The 20,768-nt window shown below is 42.1% G+C and overlaps 1 protein-coding gene across 1 annotated transcript in view; it reads right to left on the bottom strand.

The window, feature by feature from the left end:
* Window positions 1-20,768, bottom strand: part of SLC6A19 (solute carrier family 6 member 19) — a 71,693-nt gene that overhangs the window by 17,122 nt on the left and 33,803 nt on the right. Inside the window, exons 4-10 of the mRNA XM_065400050.1 lie at window positions 14,215-14,396; window positions 13,067-13,177; window positions 11,625-11,737; window positions 7,175-7,303; window positions 4,086-4,242; window positions 2,187-2,391; window positions 1,862-2,021 (exon numbers count right to left, since the gene is read on the bottom strand). Of these exons, the coding sequence (XP_065256122.1) occupies window positions 1,862-2,021; window positions 2,187-2,391; window positions 4,086-4,242; window positions 7,175-7,303; window positions 11,625-11,737; window positions 13,067-13,177; window positions 14,215-14,396 (1,057 nt within the window). The remainder of the gene's footprint in view (window positions 1-1,861; window positions 2,022-2,186; window positions 2,392-4,085; window positions 4,243-7,174; window positions 7,304-11,624; window positions 11,738-13,066; window positions 13,178-14,214; window positions 14,397-20,768) is intronic.

Here is a 20,768-nt window from a genome sequence, read left to right as displayed (position 1 = left end):
ACATATCTGTTTAATGCCCTTAGATCTAGAATGGGCCTCCAACCTCTTCATCTTGGGGATCAGGAAATAATGTGAGTAAAACCCCTTGCCTCTGAGTTGCATCAGGACTGATTCTCTGGTCCCTAAACATAACATATGATCTGTTTTCTGGAAAAATAGGTTCTCATGAGAAGAGTCCCTAAAAAGGGACAGGGAAGGAGGGTGGCTATGGGGGAGGGATGCGAATTGAATGGCATAACAATTCAAAATAATCTTCAAGATCCATCTGTCGGAGGTGATATTCTGCCAACCGCTGAGAAAGATGGTCAGGTGACTTCCGAAGAGCCGTGACAGGTGCATAGATGGCAGTTGATGTTCCAAGGAACAGCTGTTTGAGACCGTGACAAACCCATCAAAGGTGCTTAGGGAAGGAGGGCTGGGAGGTCATGGACTGGGGGGCTAATTGCTTCCATTTTTGTACCCTAGATCTTTTACATTGTGGCTCGTAAGAGCGCTGTGATGGTGGGTACTGAGGTGGTCGTGAACTGTGCTGTGGTTGAGAGCCATATTTTCTCTTTTGTCCAGCAGTATAGATTCCCAGAGATCATAGCGTGGCCTGGGAATCCTTCAGAGTATGAAGAGAGGTGTCAGTCTTATCAGTGAAGAGCTTGGGGCCTTTGAACGGGAGGTTCTCAACCATTGGCTGTACTTTTTTGGGCAACTTGGAAAGCTGTAATCAGGATGCCCATCTCATTACCACTGCTGACTGAGTGGGCTGTTGTATCTGCTGCGTCCAATGCCATCTGTAGCGCAGTTCTGGCTACTAACTGGTCCTCTTTGGAAATGGCCTGAAACTCTTCTTTTTGCATCTCTGGTAGATGTTTATTTTTTGTAACTGAGAAAAACAGAAAGTCTAGACTACTATATGCCCCTGTGGGGGCAATCCCACCAGAAAGGGGAGGGGGACCTTTAAAAAAGTTCTTTTTAAAAAATCCCAACAGGGTAAACAGAAACGATTAAAGACAACAAAAAGACTAAAAATAACTACTACTTAAACTAATGATGCAGAGAAGGAAGAGTCAACTTCTCGCTCCGTTTGAGGCCAAAGGCGGTTGAGAAGGAACTGGGGACAATTCACATGCGCAGCACTAGATAGACTCAAGGCAAACAACGGGTGAGGGAGAGCGCATGTGCGGGCCGAATGGACACTGCTACCTAAAATCTCTGATTAGAGGCTCGGGGCACAGATACACCTACAGTGGAGCACCCATAGGGACACTACTCAAAGAAGAAGTCTTGAATATGCAGCTAGGCCTGGTGACTTACTGCTTTATAAATTATCAATTTGCTCCAGGACCATCATCTTCTGACACCTCAATCGCTGCTATCATCTCATCATTATTACCAGAAATAATTAACTAAATCAGAAAGTTAAGAAGTAAAGAAGTCTAAGTGTATTTACAATGAATCAATACTATAAAATACAGGTATATTTCCACTGACGGTTTAGCGGTTTACTCTGCTCTTGAACACTTGCTAAGTATATTATTCTCTTGCAACCCTTCTGAAAATTATTTAGTTTTTGTTTTAGGTGTGTAGTCAGTTATCAATTACGGATTACTATTACCTGTTGGCAGAAAAGCTGAGTACCTTTAATCTACAGTATAAATCAAGAACACTAAATCTTAACAGATATTTTTCTCTGTTCATTGAGAGAGTTTTTTTAAAAACATTATATTACAAAGGCTAAATTATGTTTGTGTAATTCCTGTGAATTCCATTAGAGAGCAGACATGCACTGGGGTATAGTAAGATGGCAGCTATGGTCTTCATTCATTCCTGCATAGTTTCTACAACACTTAAGCCTATGTTTATTTCATACCTGTCTATCCCATAAATGTAGACGACTGAAAACATCTCGCAAAAAGCAATTATCAGCAAGGGAATGGATCCGGCAAAACTGTCAAATAGTGCCAGCCAGTAGTTACCAGAATTCAGCACAAAAATAAAGGCAAGCAAATAAGACCCTGCACAAATCAAACCTGTAAATAAAGAGCAAAGTCAAATATTTTAGGCATAGAGTAAAGCATAAAAACTAGTAAGAAATGTCAGATACTTAACTGTTCACTTCTAACTAATTTTAAGACTGAAGACAATTCCAAATTTCTTTAAAGATAAGAGATACTGAAGAGCCATACAATACCTACCTGTAAGAAGTTCCTTAGGCCATTTTTTGGGTACGATATTAAGATCTTGCAAAGGTACAAGAACACCTTCCATGTTTCCAAACATAGATGACAAGCCTAAGCAGAACAGCATGATAAAGAAGAGAATGGACCACAAAGGTGAGACAGGCATTTTGGTGATGGCTTCAGTGAAGACTATAAAAGCCAAGCCAGTTCCTTCAACTCCCTGTAGAGAAATGACAGCAGACTCAAAACTTAGGAGCACTGACACTATTTAGCATTTAAAAATACTTCCATGTATACCGTAGATGGTAATGAATTATACTGTACTATAGTTATACTTTTCTATTTATTTTCATAAATCAACCCTAATTCTGCATTATATTTACTGTAACATATATAAAGTATATTACTGAGATAATGTTTCCAGAATGGACAATAACATAAAATATAATCAAACTATGTAACCAATTTTTTCCCTATAGTTTCCTCCTTATCACTGTCCCACAATTGTGCCATGAATAGAATGCTCACTGAAATCACTGGGAGTTGTGGTCGAAAAGGACTTCGGTAATAAGCCACTGTGCAGATGGAGGCATTATATCAGATTATAACAAGCCCAACAAGCTAATTTAGATGGAGGCAGTCTTTAGAGGTACTCTTTTTGTGAACTCACATTTTCATAGAACAACATCAATCCTAAACAGAGCATCACTATAACTAGAAGTGCAGTTTACACATTGCAATTCAGTAAGACAGTTTGAGTTATGCTCTGAAACCACTCCTATTTCATGGGCAATAAACCCAAATACAACCTTTTAAAAATATCCACAGTTTTTTAATATATGTTAAATGTTATTTAGTTTGCAAAGTCAAGCACTCAAAAGCTTGAAAATACCAGATTTACAAATGCAAGAGCAATCTTGATTTCCCCAATTTGTGCATCCATCCTGTGCACTGAATAAGGAAAATATAGTATGTGAAAATCCTGTCGAAAATATAGTATGTGATCATGTAATTAAAGACAGTATCCTAATGCATATACACAAAGGGTCTAAATTAGATGTCCAGGGAACTGTAAATCTGACATTCCCTAACTTTTGAGTGCTTGTCTTTTACAACCTAAATAGTTACCTCAAAGTAGTTTTTTTCATATGTATTTTCCTAACTTTTCTAAAAGAGAAAGGTAAAAATAAAATTCTGTTATATACAACTGTAACAACCCCTTCCCACCAACCAATCATCAGCAGGGTTTGAAACCTAAACCTTTAGCATGGCAGCACTGGCTGCAACTAACTGAATTACAGGGTTAGCTGGCAGCAAGAGAAGGTTGTTGTCCCGGAGAGGGGCTGGATGGGTCCAGGGTTGGCTGGGGTTGGTTAGAGTGGGGAACTTGGCCCAATTCTCTCTCCTCACCTGAGGGAAATCCTGCCCCACATTGTTCCCCAGAGGGAGACATGGGCCATGTTTTGGGTCCAGGCTGGGAATCCAGCCTTTCTTTCTTTTCTCCCACTATTGCTGCTCTGGCAGCTCCTAGGCTTTTCCAGTGTGGTGTTGTCTGCCACCACTTTGACAGTACAGTGAACCTGGGCTTAGAATATTTGTGGGTTTAGTTATTATTCTGGCTGGCTGCCAAAAGTTTCCTGAGGAATGAAAGTGAGAGGAGGGAAATGTCAATGTTTAACAGTTTATAGCTCAGCAAAAGCTGAATGGATTTTCATGGGCCAAAGGGCCCTAGTCCAAGGGCATTCCTTCTACCAAATATCAAAAGCATGCTGTAAATGGAGTAGATGTAAAAGCATCTCATAGAAAAGGTTGCAAGAATCCTTTATAATGGAAAGCGTTAAGAAACTTAAATAAGGGTTGTTACCAGCTCACCCTGTAGTAATTCTACAGATTCCATCTATAGTGTCAACTTACATCAGTTAAGAAACTTTCGAGGTTACAGGTCTCAAACTTAAGGCCTACAAAAGTCACTGGATCAGTCATGTTACACCACTTCTGCATCTGTTCAAAGTTTTCCTGGGTTACATTACCTTCTGGCAAATCGAAAGCATTTGTCAGGGTAAGAATATTTCTGTAGAAGTGAAATATAAATAATTGGAAATTAATGTTTGTATATAACCAACCTAAGATTTCATATTCATCATCAAATAAATTATCATTAATTCCATGTCTCATTGTCATAAAGAAGACACAATAAAGAAAGGTGTTGTATTTGTCTAGTTGTCTGCGTACAGGACTGAGAGCCAGGAAGCTCACTGAGTTTTGCAGGTACAAATTCCAGCTGACAGTGCTTCAAGGACATCACTGTCAGATCAGGATGAAACCAGGGGTAGAAAACGAACCCAGGAAGCTGGCAAGTGCACAGCTGCAGTCAGGCTGGAAGAGTAGTCCAGATTCAGTGAAGAAGCCCTGACCAGCACGATGACCATGTGAACAGACATACTGATCACCATCCTCTTTGTAAGATCCCTTAACATGTTGAAGACAGTTTTCAGGTATCCTCTCACTCTGCTTTTCTCAAGCCTAAACATGCTCAGTATTTTTGACTTTTCCTCATAGTTCAGGTTTTCTAAACCTTTATCATTTTTGTTGCTCTCCTCCAATTTGTCCACATCTTTCCTAAACTGTGGTGCTCAGAACTGGATGCAGTGCTCCAGCTGAGGCCTTACCAGTATTGAGTAGAGTGAGACAATTACCTCCAATGTCTTACACACAACATTCCTGTTAATATACTTCAAAATGATACTTCACAATTGCATCACACTATTGACTCTCATTCAGTCTGTGATCCACTATAACCCCCAGATTCTTTTCATATGTATGACTTCTCATAGGACAGAGGTGGGCAAACTACGGCCTGCAGGCCACATCCAGCCTGCGGGACCGTCCTGCCCAGCCCCCAAGCTCCTGGTCCGGGAGGCTCGCCCCTGGCCCCTCCCATGCTGTCCCCTCTCCCCCGCAGCCTCAGCTCGCTCACTCCGCCCCCAGCGCAATGCTCTGGGCGGCGGGGCTGTGAGCTCCTGGGGCAGCGCAGCTGCAGAGCCCAGCCTGACCCAGAGCTCTGAGCTGCGTGGTGGTGGCGGCGGCTCCAGGCAGCGTGGTAAGGGGGCAGGGAGCAGGGGGGATTGGATAGAGGGCAGGGGAGTTCGGGGCGGTGGTCAGGGGGCAGAGGTGTGGATAGGGGTCGGGCGGTCGGGGCAAGACAGGGGGTTGAATGGGGGCAGGGGTCCCGGTGGGGCAGTCAGGAAGGAGAGGGGGTTGGATGGGGCAGTGGGGGGCAGTCAGGGGCAGGCGTTCCGGGGGCAGCCAGGGGACAGGGAGAGGGGAGATGATTCTCACCATTTTCTACACACATCGCATCATTGCCCAGCTCAACTACTCAGTCTGGCTACTTGGCTGAGGATGTGCCCCAAAGTGCACATACAATTGTTTGCTCCTGCAAAGAACTCGTACTGGTATGTGCATACTCAAATCTGCACACAGACATCTGGAGACCTGGGGCTGAAAATCTGCCCCTAAATTATGATAAAGAAAAATTCTCTAAATCCTGCTCAAATAAACCAAACAAAAATTACTCACTTGTTCCCACTTGGGTCATGTAGAAGTGTATAATAGGGTATACCAGCTATTCTTGCATTTATTATGCAGACATTTTGGGTCAAATAAGAATTTTAATTACTCTTTTTAAATACTTACTGGTAATAGTGAATATAAAGATATTCAAAATTATGTTAACTTTTACAATTAAAGAAATTACTTTCATAAATAGATATCAGCAGAACTGGTTCCACAAAATAGTTGGGACATATTCATTGCTGGTGTGAGCTTTAGAGATAGTTGGATGTGGACTTAAAAAAAAAATTGTCTAAATCTTCCATGGAAAAGTTCAAATTTTCTTTCAAAAAATCAAAAACTGAAATTCTACAATTCAGAAATTATGCCAGGGCCTCATGAGAGTTGTAGTTATGGTTTCTCATGCTACCATTCGCCTTTATAGCCTGGGTTCTATGGATGGATTATATCTCCTGTGATGCACCATGGTCTCACCTCACAGTGAAGAGAAATGGTTGCATCATGGGAGTCCCCAGCTTTGGTGCATCATGGAAGATATAGTCCAGCTGAGGAGCCTAGTTTATACAGGAGAATGGGGACACGAGGAAACCAAACTACAACTCTCATGACAAACCATAGCAGGATATCTGAATCAAAATATCTTGGGTTTTGGCTAACTTATTTTTGGTTTTCAGGCATTTAGTTTTTTGACAAAAAACATAAATAAAAATTCAGTGGAAAATTCAGTGGAAAACAATTCCTTTTCACATACACACACACAAAAAAGGTTTGGTGGAAAACCCAATTTTCTGCAAAAATATTTTCACTGAAATATTTGATCAGCCCTAGTAAGCATACACAGTTCTGCTGAATTCAGTGGTTTATGCCTGATTATGCTAGTGGTAAATTGTCTCATTACATGTAAAACTATAGTTATTTCAGTATTCATGGGTAGTGGTGGATATTTTGCCAATTTGATCTACCTCTGTGCCAATGGAAATTGCCTCCTTAATAGCTATTTCTGAAAGAACTATATTGACAAAATGGAATATCAATGACTGAACGGTTTTAACTCTCTAAAACATCACTGTTCAGAACCTTCCAAGGATAGGGTGCCTATAGGTGGAAAAGGAGGACAGGTCAAACAACTGCCACTCATTATGGTACCATCATTTTGGTTTATTTACTTTTCATTTACAATTAAATAAACACATCTTAGAAAATCAGATGATCAAAAGTTATTGATCTTGCACATGATCATGATTTTTTTTTTAAGTTACAGTCAGCAATATGGGACCAGATCCTGTAACTGGTCCATAGGGCTCCTTGTGCAAGCAAGTGAATAACATGAATAACAGAATAATTCTAACTGAACTAATGGTGTGGAAAGTCAGGCTGCTTCCACTCATGCTAAACAAAAGTCTGTGTAATTAGGTTTTATTACAATTTACCTGCCGAAACAGTCATCATATCTCTCTGTTGCCCTGAACCCAATGATGGAGTATATGACAGTTGCTGCATAAATGGATGTGAAACCATTGATTATAGAGATAATCACAGCATCTTTCTCACAGTTGTTGCTGTAAAGCAAAAGACCGAAACATCAATGAATTTTCGCCAGTGTATATATATAATATTAAAAATTGGTTATTGGGATTATCATAGGATCAGGACACTAATTTATATGTATATAAAAAGTTTTCTGAGAGTTTAGAAACAAATCTGTTAACTAAGTTGAGATAAACTTAATTAAAAACTGTATCATTAAAAACTTTAACATTGCTCAGTCATTTTTGTCTTTAATTAGATTGAAGGAATAACACAGCTACATCAAATTTTCAATAGTTATAATTAATCAATCACGTGCAAAAGTTATACTTGAAGAAATAAAGTTGTAATTAAGCTAAATTATTAATGTGTTAGAGGATGAATTAGAATAAGAATATAAGAACGGCCATACTGGGTCAGACCAAAGCTCCACCTAGCCCAGTGTCCTGTCTTCCGATAGCGGCCAATGCCAGTTGCCCCAGAGGGAAAGAACAGAACAGATAATCATCAAGTGTCACCCGTTCCCAGCTTCTGGCAAACAGAGGCTAGGGACACCATCCTGGCAAATAGCCATCAATGGACCTATCCAACATGAACTTATCTAGTTCTTTTTTGAACCCTGTTACAGTCTTGGACTTCATAACATCCTCTGGCAAAGAGTTCCACAGGTTGCCTGTGCATTGTGTGAAGAAATACTTCCTTTTGTTTGTTTTAAACCTGTTTCCCATTAATTTCATTTGGTGACCCCTAGTTCTTGTGTTATGTTAATATAAGAATATAGAATGTAAGAGTATCACTTGCAAGATGGTTTTGTTGGGGGAAGGATAGGAATAATGTGACTTTTCCTAATCACTGTGACAGAGTGTCAGCCCTAGTGACCAGTTTATATTTTACCCCTTACAAATCATGAACTCTTGCATGGCTTATATTTGTTTTAAGGTTTTCTATACAATAAAAAAGGCTAGAAACTTTTTTAAAAAAAATTATCCTTGACTTGTATCTATCCCCCAAATTCATGGGGGCTCTGCACCTAGAGGCCCTGAGGGCCCCAAATGCCAGTTATCTGCGTGTGTAAATTAAAGCTATCTCTGGCACAAAGAGCACACCTACATTTTTGAGGTGTATTTCACCTGTATTTGAAAACTTCATCTTGGATGAGAGATACTCACAACGATCATGAAACAATGAGAAGTTCTGTGCATTCACATCCAGAATAGTGTGCTCAAATAAGGCAAGATGCATCATATACACTGTGACAGATATTGCAACCCTATGCAATATCTTTGGGGACCATATTGTATTAAGTTTACGTATCACGGTGGGCCATAAATTATATGCAACTCCAAGGAAGAGGGGTATCACAGCTCCTCCATGAACCAAAACAGTGGGGAGTGATTAAAGTGAATCACTTCGTAAACACCTCCAGAGAGGTATCAGTCCCTGGGAGGCTTGCATATTCTGGTTCAAACTCGGTTTCCCAGAGACCAAGAGACAAAGAAAGGGATTTTTAATATAAAAAGACTGTGTTTAAACTGACTCAGGAACTACTTTCTCATCCAGAAAACATAATAAGTTTAGTGTGTTTAAATCTGTTTATTGTTGTTGTTATATTTTCTCTGTATGCTTTTACTTTAAGAATAAATGTTCTTGCTGAGAAAAAGCTGTGAGGTAACCTGTAACTGCTGGCAGTACACAGTTCATAGCCCTTGGAGAGAAAGCAACATACAGGCACTGGTCGTTAGGAAGACTGGCTTGCTGGGGATATCATAGGGAGCTGAGCCACCTTAAAATGTCCTGATCAGAAGGGAGTGGGACAAGAATCCCTGACTAGAGACAGGTAACTGCTAGAGACCTGAGAACCTGACTAGGCACTCCTGGTGTGGACCATGGAGGGGTGGATACAGATGCAGTACCCTGAAACTGTGACACACACATTACATACATTCATAGAGTTTAAGGCCAGAAGAGACTATTAAGTTATCTAGTGTGAACTTCTATGTCTCACCTGCCACTAAATTTCATCCAGTTACCCCTATATTAAACACATTACATTTTGTATAATGAGAATCCCATAGCAAATGGGCACATCTGATATTTGGTTACAAAGTGCCTGTAACTTTCTGGTTAGCATAACTCAGACCCCAACTCCATCCATTTATGATAATTTCTATTGACTTCATAATATATTTTATCTCTCAGGGGATGTAATGTATTTCTTGAGACCAAATCCTGCAATCTTTAATTTGTCTATTCAGACAAAAAGCTTGGTGAAGTTAAAGGGAGTTTTGCTTGAATGAAGTGAAGGAAGAAATGCATTATCTGGACTCTGAAAAATCAAAGGACTACATTGTCCACTATGTATCAGAGGGGTAGCCGTGTTAGTCTGTATCCACAAAAACAATGAGGAGTCTGGTGGCACTTTAAAGACTAACAGATATTATTTGGGCATAAGCTTTTGTGGGTAAAAAACCCACTTCTTCAGTTGCATGGAGTGAAAAGTGCAGATACAGGCATAAATATATATTGGCACATGAAGAGAAGGGAGTTACCTTACAAGTGGAGAACCAGTGTTGAAGGCCAATTCAGTCAGGGTGGATGTGGTCCACTCCCAATAATTGATGAGGAGGTGTTGATCATTGATGATGCGCTGGAGAGGTTTTAGCCAGGAGCTGTACGTGATGGCCAGTGGGGTTCTGTTATTTTCCTTGTTCGGCCTGTTCTGTAGTAGGTGACTTCTGGGTACCCGTCTAACTCTGTCAAACTGTTTCCTCACTTCCCCAGGTGGGTATTGTAGTCACCTACTACAGGACAGGCCCAACAAGGAAAATACACCACTGGCCATCACGTACAGCCCTCGGCTAAAATCTCTCCAGCACATCATCAGTGATCTACAACCTATCATGGAAAACGATCCCCCACTCTCACAGGCCTTGGGAGGCAGGCCAATCCTTGCTTACAGACAGCCCCCGAACCTGAAGCAAATACTCACCAGCAACTACACACCACACCACAGAAACACTAACCCAGGAACCAATCCCTGTAACAAATCCCTGTAACAAACCCCATCTACTCTAGCGACACCATCATAGGACCCAACCACACCATCCACACCATCAGGGGCTCATTCACCTGTACATCTACTAATGTGAAAGATGCCATCATGTGCCAGCAATGTCCCTCTGCCATGTACATTTGGCCAAACCAGACAGTCTCTACGTAAAAGGATAAATGGACACAAATCGGACATCAAGAATGGTAACATACAAAAGCCAGTAGGAGAACACTTCAATCTCCCTGGACATTCAATAACAGATTTAAAAGTAGCCATTCTTCAACAAAAAAACAAACTTCAAAGAGAAACTGCAGAGCTACAATTCATTTGCAAACTTAACACCATTAATTTGGGCTTGAATAGGGACTGGGAGTGGCTGGCTCACTACAAAAGCAATTTTCCCTCTCTTGGTATTGACACCTCCTCATCAATTATTGGGAGTGGACCACATCCACCCTGACTGAATTGGCCTTCAACACTGGTTCTCCACTTGTAAGGTAACTCCTTTCTCTTCATGTGCCAATATATATTTATGCTTGTATCTGCAATTTTCACTCCATGCATCTGAAGAAGTATGTTTTTTACCCACAAAAGCTTATGCCCAAATATATCTGTTAGTCTTTAAGGTGCCACCGGACTCCTCGTTGTTATTGTCCACTATGTGTGGAGAAAACTCAGGCATAGTATGTGAAATGCCATGAACTGCCCAAAGATGGAATTTCTTTGGAATTATCCTATTTAGGGAGCAGGGATTACCCAGCTGCAGACTTGACTTGGATTCTGCTCCTTAAATTTACAGAGTTGTTGAGCCCTACAGAGGCTCTGGCTATCTATGCAGGAGCCTTGTGACTCTACACTGCTTCTGGACCCCATGGCATGATGAGTTCTGAAAAAACCAAGTTCCCACAGACTGGCCTATTTTGCCATTTCCTCCCCTGCTTTACAGCTTTGCTCCAAAGGGTGAGGGAGGGAAAAGGGGAGGAGACATTCAGTATGTAGTGACTCACATCATACAGCTTTATTATGCTGAATTCATTAGTATTATAGTGCATTGGTGTGCTCTGCTAGGATACGAGAAAAGAACAAGGACTTCCAAAGGATGCAGAGAAAAGGGGGTTGACGTTGTACTCTTTTATCCCTCCAAAGAAGATGTGCTGGGTCTGAGTCTTCTGAACTTTTTTAGCTGAGAACTATCCAGCCCTAAATAATTATGCAATTAAAGGGCAGAATCTAACTGCAACACTTTATCTCAAATAATGAAATACTGATATCAAATTGTATTTTTTGTGCTTGCTACTTACTGAATGGAATTGTAACTAGAGAAGGAGATGAGGCCTCCAAAGGCAAGGGAGAAAGAGTAGAACACCTGGGCTCCAGCATCCAGCCATGTGACTGGGTTAGCCAATTCAGTAACCTGAAGTATCAGACAAAAAGCTTCATGAATGTATAATATGACATCTTATGTTGTATAATATTACAGCTTATGCTGAATATCAGAAAGTCATACTAGTGACTGGAACAAGATCATTGGAGATGATGGTACATAGTTAATTCTCACTCTTAAAACATGGACAGCAAACAAAATGAGTGCTTTTATAAACTTCTTTTCTTTGTGTTTCTTATGTGTTAAAATTAAATATAAGTAGTTTTTTAAACAAATATATAAAAAGACAAGATTATGCAAATAATCGTCTTCCTGTAGGTGACAGTAGGTTCCTTATCTCTTTCCTCCAAAAAGTGTTTAAGTTGTACCACTTAATACTGATTGATCAACAGATAAACCCTGATATCTTGGCTTCCCATGGCAGCTGAACACTTCTTTTAGTGAGAAACTGCTCTGAAAATAAACTATTTTAATACAGATATCTGGACAGAAAATTCCAAGATAGGACTATAATCCCATCCTACGTCCACCATTTATGTTTCAAACTCAGGCTGAGTGCTTTCTACTGGTAGAGTATGGAAGCATTCTAGAAGCAGAATGTAGTCGGAGGTGAGAAAACAGTTCACATTGTTCTGGAATTATCCCTCTGGCCCATAAGAACATAAGAAAGGCCGTACCGGGTCAGACCAAAGGTCCATCTAGCCCAGTATCCTGTCTACCGACAGTGGCCAATGCCAGGTGCCCCAGAGGGAGTGAACCTAACAGGCAATGATCAAGTGATCTCTCTCCTGCCATCCATCTCCACCCTCTGACAGACAGAGGCTAGGCCCATTCAGGAGTTCAACAACATAATTTGAGGGGAGCATATATTCTTTCATGTCTGAAAGAATAATCAGCATGATATGGTGATAGGTTTGAGACCGTAATTACCACTACAACAGAAGACCCAAATGGCTAGCATGCAATTATTAAAAATTTCCTAATGTGTTCCACTGGAAGCTGCGGGAAATGGTGGCCTGGCCTGCGCCGCTTCCCGCAGCTCCCATTGGCCGGGAACGGTGAACTGCAGCCACTGGGAGCTGCAAGCAGCTGTACCTGCGGACGCTCAGATAAACAAAGGGTCTCGCAGCCTGCCAGGGGCTTATCTTGAACAAGCCGTGAACCAAGTTTGGGAACCATTGCTCTAATGCAAAGAAGGGCTCTACCATCCAACTCAAGCCTTAAGGAAATGGCTTTTAGGATGCCTGAAGGATAGTCAGAATACATACTGATGGAAGGGGTTTATTTTCTACTTGTCATTAATGATACAGATATCTACTTAATGGCCTCATTCACAGACAAAAGAATCCAATCACTTACATTGGGAGTGAAGAGATATACAATTCCATTGACTGACCCTTTCAATGTCAAGCCACGGATCAGGAAAATGGTAAGCACAACATAAGGAAGAGTTGATGTTACATACACTGCCTGGAGAAGGAACATATAAATATTTAAAAGTATGAGATAAATACTGTTTCATGAAAAATAAAGAAATGAGAGAAGAAAACAATGAAATGTGAAACAACAGATAAACAATAGAAAAGAGTGTCAAATTGGTCATGATTAACATACTGTTGGAACTCTTATGTTTGAGAAATGCAGTACACATATATATTTTGAGTTATTAATATATATATTTTGAGTCAGTGCTCAACTTAAGACAAGTTGTAACTCTTTAGCATTCAAGTCAGGTCATTCTGTCATGACCGCTAACTATGAAAAAAAAATCTACAACCTGATGTCTGATTATTTCTGTTGCTATTACAAAAATTTGGGAGCGGCTGAATGCTCAACATTTTTAAAAATCAGGGTACTTATTTAAGTGCTTAACTATGCACTTAGGAGCCTAACTTTATGTACCGGTACTCATTTTTGAAAACCTTGGATTTGGTATTTAGATAGTAAGTATTGAGGGATGAGCACAAACCCAAATAAGGATAGACACACATGATTTGAGAATGGTCATACCAAAAAGATCAGTCTATTGGATCTTTCATTAAGACATCTTAAAGGTAAATAAGATACAGAATGAGAGAAAGGTTTGTTGAGATCATGGAGCTGGATCCAACTGAATCCACACATAAATTGAATCCCCATTCATCCTGCTTCCCTGTTCAAAAGGATTGCTGAGATTGCTGGGGGGAGGGATAGCTCAGTGGTTTGAGCATTGGCCTGCTAAACCCAGCGTTGTGAGTTGTGAGGCGGGATCTGGGGCAAAAATCTGTCTGGGGATTGGTCCTGCTTTGAGCAGAGGGTTGGACCAGATGACCTCCTGAGGTCCCTTCCAACCCTGACATTCTATGATTCTATGATTTTTTAAAAAATTGATATTAGCAATAGGATTACTTTTGCTTATGAAATATGTAGCTTTTATAATATGACTAGTTTCACATGTCCTCCTGTATAAATAGGGAATCACAATAGAATTTGTATATCTCACGCTCATATAAAACAAAATGTAGTACCTTTCCTGTTGTTTCAATGCCTCTGATTGTGCACACATACAGTACTCCCCAGGCACATGTTAAACACAGTAAAAGCCACCACTGTATGGTGCCTGAATCATCAATGGAAGTGGAAATATTTAAAGTTTCTCTATACCAGAAATAATCTACGGGAGAACTCTTGGCACACTCTTCTACGTAACCTGTAACCATAAAAAGATGGTCATTCAGTAAATTTATTATAGATATGTAAAATAATTATACACCAATGGTCTAATTCTATCCTAAATTACAGAACTGTAATCCCACTGAAATTTGATTGATAAGTCTCAGAACCTCTTAGAACCTGGTTTCATGGGAAACTGATAGATTCTTACAGAAGGAGGCCAGCCTAATGGCAATTCTCATGGAAAATTTGTTGTTTTATTAAACCCACCCTATATATGAAATCTGGGAAGCTGAACAGGAGGAAGACTCTTGTATATGAGTTTCCTTTCCCACCTTTTATTGACTAGCTATGAGGGGGTTATGGTGGCTTGGGGAGAAAAAAGTGGGGAGGGAAGTTATGAAAACAGGTAAAATTTCTACAGTATGTATTTTGGCTTCTTTTTTTCCCAAATAAAAGAGATGTATGCGTGGGTGTTCTTCAGGGAGAGCTTCCTTCTCCAAACTCAATTAAAAAAAAAAATCTTTGGGCCTTCCATTGTTTTTATCTTGCAAGAGAGCTTGTCTGAGAATTCCCTTCTGGAATGTCCTTGAAGCAAGAGTCCCTATTGCCATTAATTGTCCTCTTTCTTATCAATATAAAGGGTACAATTCTAGAGTTGGAGCAATGTACAGGTGGATCTACTGATTGTTGATCTCTGCATGAACAGGTAAGTTTGGCTAAATGTTAATGTATATATTTAGGAACAAAGAAAATAATGATATGATAGGGGACTCTATCCTGGGAAGTAGTGACTCTGATAAAGATTTGGGGGTCATGGTGGATAATCAGCTGAACGTGAGCTCCCAGTGCAACACTGTGGCCAGAAAGATGAATTCAATCCTTGGATGCATACACAGGGGAATCTTGCGGAGGAGTAGAGAGGTTTGTATTTGTATTTGGCACTGGTGCATCAGCTGCTGGAATATTGTGTCCAGTTTTGGGGTCCACAGTTCAAGAAGGATGTTGAGAAAGGTTCAGGGAAGAGCCACAAGAATGATTAAAGGATTAGAAAATATGCTTTATAGTGATAGACTGAAGGAGCTCAAGATTTAGCTTAATAAAGAGAATAAAGGGTGACTTGATTACAGTCTATAAGTATCTACTTGGGGAAAAATATTTAATAATGGGCTCTTCCGTCTAGCAGAGAAAGGTATAATACGATCCAATAGCTGGAAATTGAAGCTAGACAAATTCAGACTGGAAATAAGGCATACATTTTTAATGGTTAGAGTAATTAATCATTGGAACAATTTAGCAATGGTTGTGGTGGATTCTCTCTCACAGAACATTTTAAAATCAAGATTAAATGTTTTTCTAAAACAGACGCTCTAGGAATTATTTTGGGGAATTTCTGGGACCTGTGTTATACAGAGTGCTTCCTGTCACAGGGCAGCTGGCACCAGTACTCAAGGTCAGGAAGACCTGACTCTAGAGGAGAAGCAATGCATTGGACTCACAGTCCAAGATATGCCAGGCTGATGGCCACCAGGCCACAATGGTGGAAAATGAACTAGGCAACAGGACAAGTTCCCAGGAGCTGAAACAGAGGGTGAACAAGTCCTGCGGTTCCTGACAGAGCACTCTGGAAAGCGCAGCCAGACATGATTAATGTAACAGACAATCAGGAAGTTACAGGAGGTGAAAGTCACTGTGGATGGACAACACATACTGGAGCAGAAAGGCAGCACTTTGCTTCCACTTCAGATTCAGCTGCCACTTCAAATCCTTCAGCAAACAGAAAAGCTGCAGGAGCAACTGCAGGAGATCTGGGCCAATAGCAACATCCCCACCAAGTCCAGCAACTGCTGTTGGAGGTTGAGTTAAAATGGGAGATGAAGAAAGAGGCTGCTTAAGAAGCAACTTGGGAGTCTGAAGACGGCGAAGCAACACAAGACCTCCCAGCTTCAGGAAGAGCTGAATAAGCTCACCAATAAACTGAAGCATAAGCATAAGCAGCTACAGTTGGAGAAGGAAGCTTTTTACAATGATAGCAGGACCAAAATCAATGAGCTTCAACAAAGGACAGATGATGAGCTGAAACCTCTGCAACTCCACAATCAGAAACTGCAACAGCTATACCATCTCTCTCTGGTGTGTGCAAAGCCAGCAGAAGCAGCATGAAGTGGCTCTGCAAGCCCTCCAGGACCAGATCTGGACATTGAAGATGCAGGAGATGAAGCTGCTAAGGGACCAGAACACAGTGCAAAGCCTAGAACTGCAATAGCGGCAGAATGAGGAGGCGATTGTGAGACAACACCTAACTGCAGGAATCCTCCTAAGTCAAGGGCCCCCTCCTGTAGCAAGTTAAGGAACTGAAAGGACTAAAATGGTGGTCCAGGAGAGAGAAGAGCTGTGTGAAGTGGGCATGAACATGGACATTGAGATGGAAAACATGGTAACTGTTTACTAAGGGGCTTGCATCCCCACATAGTGCAGGAACATGGATTCACCACTCAGCGAAGGACTTATAATCAATACCAGCCAATACAGAATTGACTATAGAAGCTGCAGTATTGGTGGTAGCCTCTACAGCTACCCAAGCAAACCCAACTCCTCATGAACAAGGTTAGAAGACAACCTTAGAAAACATGGTTGCTACAGCCCACTGGGCAAAGTAGAAATCATAGAAGAATCATAGAAGATTAGGGTTCGAAGAGACCTCAGGTGGTCATCTAGTCCAACCCCCTGCTCAAAGCAGGACTAACTCCAATTAAATCATCCCAGCCAGGGCTTTGTCAAGCCAGGCCTGAAAAACCTCTAAGGATGGAGATTCCACTACCTCCCAAGGTAACACATTCCAGTGCTTCACCACCCTCCTAGTGAAATAGTTTTTCCTAATATCCAACCTAGACCTCCCCCACTGCAACTTGAGACCATTGCTCCTTGTTCTGTCATCTGCCACCACTGAGAACATCTTAGCTCCATCCTTTTTGGAACCCCCCCTTCAGGTAGTTGAAGGCTGCTATCAAATCCCCCCTCACTCTTCTCTTCTGCAGACTAATAAGCCCAGTTCCCTCGGCCTCTCCTCATAAATCATGTGCCCCAGCCCCCTAATAATTTTTGTTGCCCTCCGCTGGACTCTCTCCAATTTGTCCACATCCTTTCTGTAGCGGGGGGCCCAAAACTGGACGCAATACTCCAGGTGTGGCCTCACCAGTGCTGAATAGAGGGGAATAATCACTTCCTTCAATCTGCTGGCAATGCTCCTACTAATGCAGCCCAATATGCCATCAGCCTTCTTGGCAACAAGGGCACACCCTTGACTCATATCTAGCTTCTCATCCACTGTAATCCCAAGGTCCTTTTCTGCAGAACGGAGGCTTAGCCAGTCGGTCCCCAGCCAGTAACAGTGAATGGGATTCTTCCGTCCTAAGTGCAGGACTCTGCACTTGTCCTTGTTGAGCCTCCTCATATTTCTTTTGGCCCAATCCTCCAATTTGTTTAGGTCACTCTGGACCCTATCCCTACCCTCCAGCGTATCTACCTCTCCCCCCATCTTAGTGTCATCCGCAAACTTACTGAGGGTGCAATCCATCCCGTCATCCAGATCATTACTGAAGATGTTGAACAAAACTGTTCCCAGGACCGACCCCTGGGGCATTCCACTTGATCCTGGCTGCCAACTAGACATCGAGCTGCTGATCACTACCCATTGAGCCCGACGATCTAGCCAGCTTTCTATCCACCTTATAATCCATTCATCCAATCCATAATTCTTTAACTTGCTGGCAAGACTACTATGGGAGACCGTTATCAAAAGCTTTGCAAAAGTCAAGGTATATAACATCCACCGCTTTTCCCATATCCACAAAGCCAGTTATCTCATCATAGAAGGCAATCAAGGTGGTCAGGCATGACTTGCCCTTGGTGAATCCATGTTGACTGTTCCTGATCATCTTCCTCTCCTCCAAGTGCTTCAAAATGGATTCCTCAAGGACCTGCTCCATGATTTTTCCAGGGACTGAGGTGAGGCTGACCAGATTCTCCTTCTTCCCTTTTTAAAAGATGGGCACTATATTTGACTTTTTCCAATCGTCCGGGACCTCCCCCGATTGCCATGAGTTTTCAAAGATAATGGCCAATGGCTCTGCAATCACATCAGCGAACTCCCTCGGCACCCTCAGATGCATTGCATCCAGCCCCATGGACTTGGGCATGTGCAGCTTTTCTAAATAGTCCTTAACCTGTTCTTTCACCACTGTTGGCTACTTACCTTCTCCCCATACTGTGCTGCCCAGTGCAGCAGTTTGGGAGCTGACCTTGTCTGTGAAGACTGAGGCAAAAAAAGCATTGAGTACTTCAGCTTTTTCCACATCATCTGTCACTAGGTTGCCTGCCCCATTCAATAAAGGTCCCACACTTTCCCTGAACTTCTTCTTGTTGCTACCATACCTATAGAAACCCTTCTTGTTACCCTTCACATGCCTTGCTAGCTGCAACTTAAATTGTGATTTGGCCTTCCTGATTACACCCCTGCATGCTCGAGCAATATTTTTATACTCATCCCTAGTCATCTGTCCAAGTTTCTACTTCTTGTAAGCTTCCTTTTTGTGTCTAAGCTCACCAAAGATTTCTCTGTTAAGCCAAGCTGGTCGCCTGTCATATTTGCTGTTCTTTCTGCACATTGGGATGGTTTGTTCCTGCGCCCTCAATAAGGCTTCTTTAAAATACAGCCAGCTCTCCTGAACTCCTTTCCCCCTCATATTAGCCTCCCAGGGGATCCTGCTTATCAGTTCCCTGAGGGAGTCAAAGTCTGCTTTTCTGAAGACCAAGGTCCGTATTCTGCTGCTCTCCTTTCTTCCTTGTGTCAGGATCCTGAATTCGACCATCTCATGATCACTGCTGCCCAGGTTGCCACCCACTTCTACTTCCCCTACCAATTCTTCCCGGTTTGTGAGCAGCAGGTCAAGAGGCGCACGGCCCCTAGTTGGTTCCTCCAGCACTTGTACCAGGAAGTTGTCCCCAACACTCTCCAAAAACTTCCTGCATTGTCTGTGCACTGCTGTATTACTCTTCCAGCAGATGTCAGTGTGATTGAAGTCCCCCATTAGAACCAGGGCCTGTGATCTGGAAACTTCAGTTAGTTGTCCGAAGAAAGCCTCGTCTACCTCATCCTTCTGATCTGGTGGTCTATAGCACACACCCACCACAACATCACCCTTGTTGCTCTTGTCGCTAAACTTAACCCAAAGACTCTCAACAGGCTTTTCTCCAGTTTTATACTGAAGCTCTGAGCAATCATACCACTCTCTTGCATACAGTGCAACTCCTCCACCTTTTCTCCCCTGCCTGTCCTTCCTGAACAGTTTATATCCATCCATGACAGTGCTCCAGTCATGTTAGTTACCCCACCAAGTCTCTGTTATTCCAATCACATCATAGTTCCTTGACTGTGCCAGGACTTCCAATTCTCTCTGTTTGATTCCCAGGCTTCTTGCGCTCATGTACAGGCACCTAAGATAACTAGCTGACTGCCCTACTTTCTCATTATGAATCAGGAGGCCTCCACTTCTGCACCCTCCACCTTGTGTTTCCTCCCAGTATCCCACTTCCTCACTTACCTCAGGTCTTAGCTCTCCATCCCCCAGTGAACCTAGTTTAAAGCCCTCCTCACTAGGTTAGCAAGCATGCCTGCAAAGATGCTCTTCCCTCTCTTTGTTTGGTGGATCCCATCTCTTCCTAGCAATCCTTCTTCCTGGAACAACATCCTATGGTCGAAGAATCCAAAGCCCTCTCTCCAACACCACCTGCATAACCACACATTTACTTCCACAATTCAGTGGTCCTACCTGAGCCTTTCCCTTCAACAGGGAGGATGGACGCGAACACGACTTGTGCCTCAAACTCCTTTATCCTTCTTCCTAGAACCACATAGTTTGCAGTGACCCGTTCAAGGTAATTCTTGGCAGTATCATTGGTGCTCACGTGGAGAAGTAGGAAGGGGTAGTTGGCCAAGGGATTGATAAGTATCGGCAGACACTCCGTCACATCCTGAATTCTAGCTCCAGGGAAGCAGCACACGTCTCAAGTCTGGATGGCAGATGGATGAGTCTAAGGGAGTCCCCGACCACTAGACTCATCCATCTCCTCCTCTTGGGAGTGGTGGTCGTGGAACCCTTCATCCCTAGGACAATGTATCACATGCCTTTCGGTCAGTGGGGTCTCCTTCTGATCATGGCACAATTCAGAGCACTACAGGACCAAAATGTGGGTAGCCTTGAAGGAACTAAAGAAAATACACTCCTCAAGAGACTGTACCCTGGCTCAAGCCATGAAACAAAAGCAAGAGTTAGCCAGCCTGATGATAAAAGCAAATGACAGTTGCTGTTATTGAAGAATCTGAGGGAGCCCCATGAAAAATCCTTCA

Source organism: Emys orbicularis, chromosome 2, assembly GCF_028017835.1.
Source record: "Emys orbicularis isolate rEmyOrb1 chromosome 2, rEmyOrb1.hap1, whole genome shotgun sequence".
Taxonomy (NCBI): Eukaryota; Metazoa; Chordata; order Testudines; family Emydidae; genus Emys; species Emys orbicularis.
This window is presented reverse-complemented; position numbering and strand designations above follow the sequence as displayed.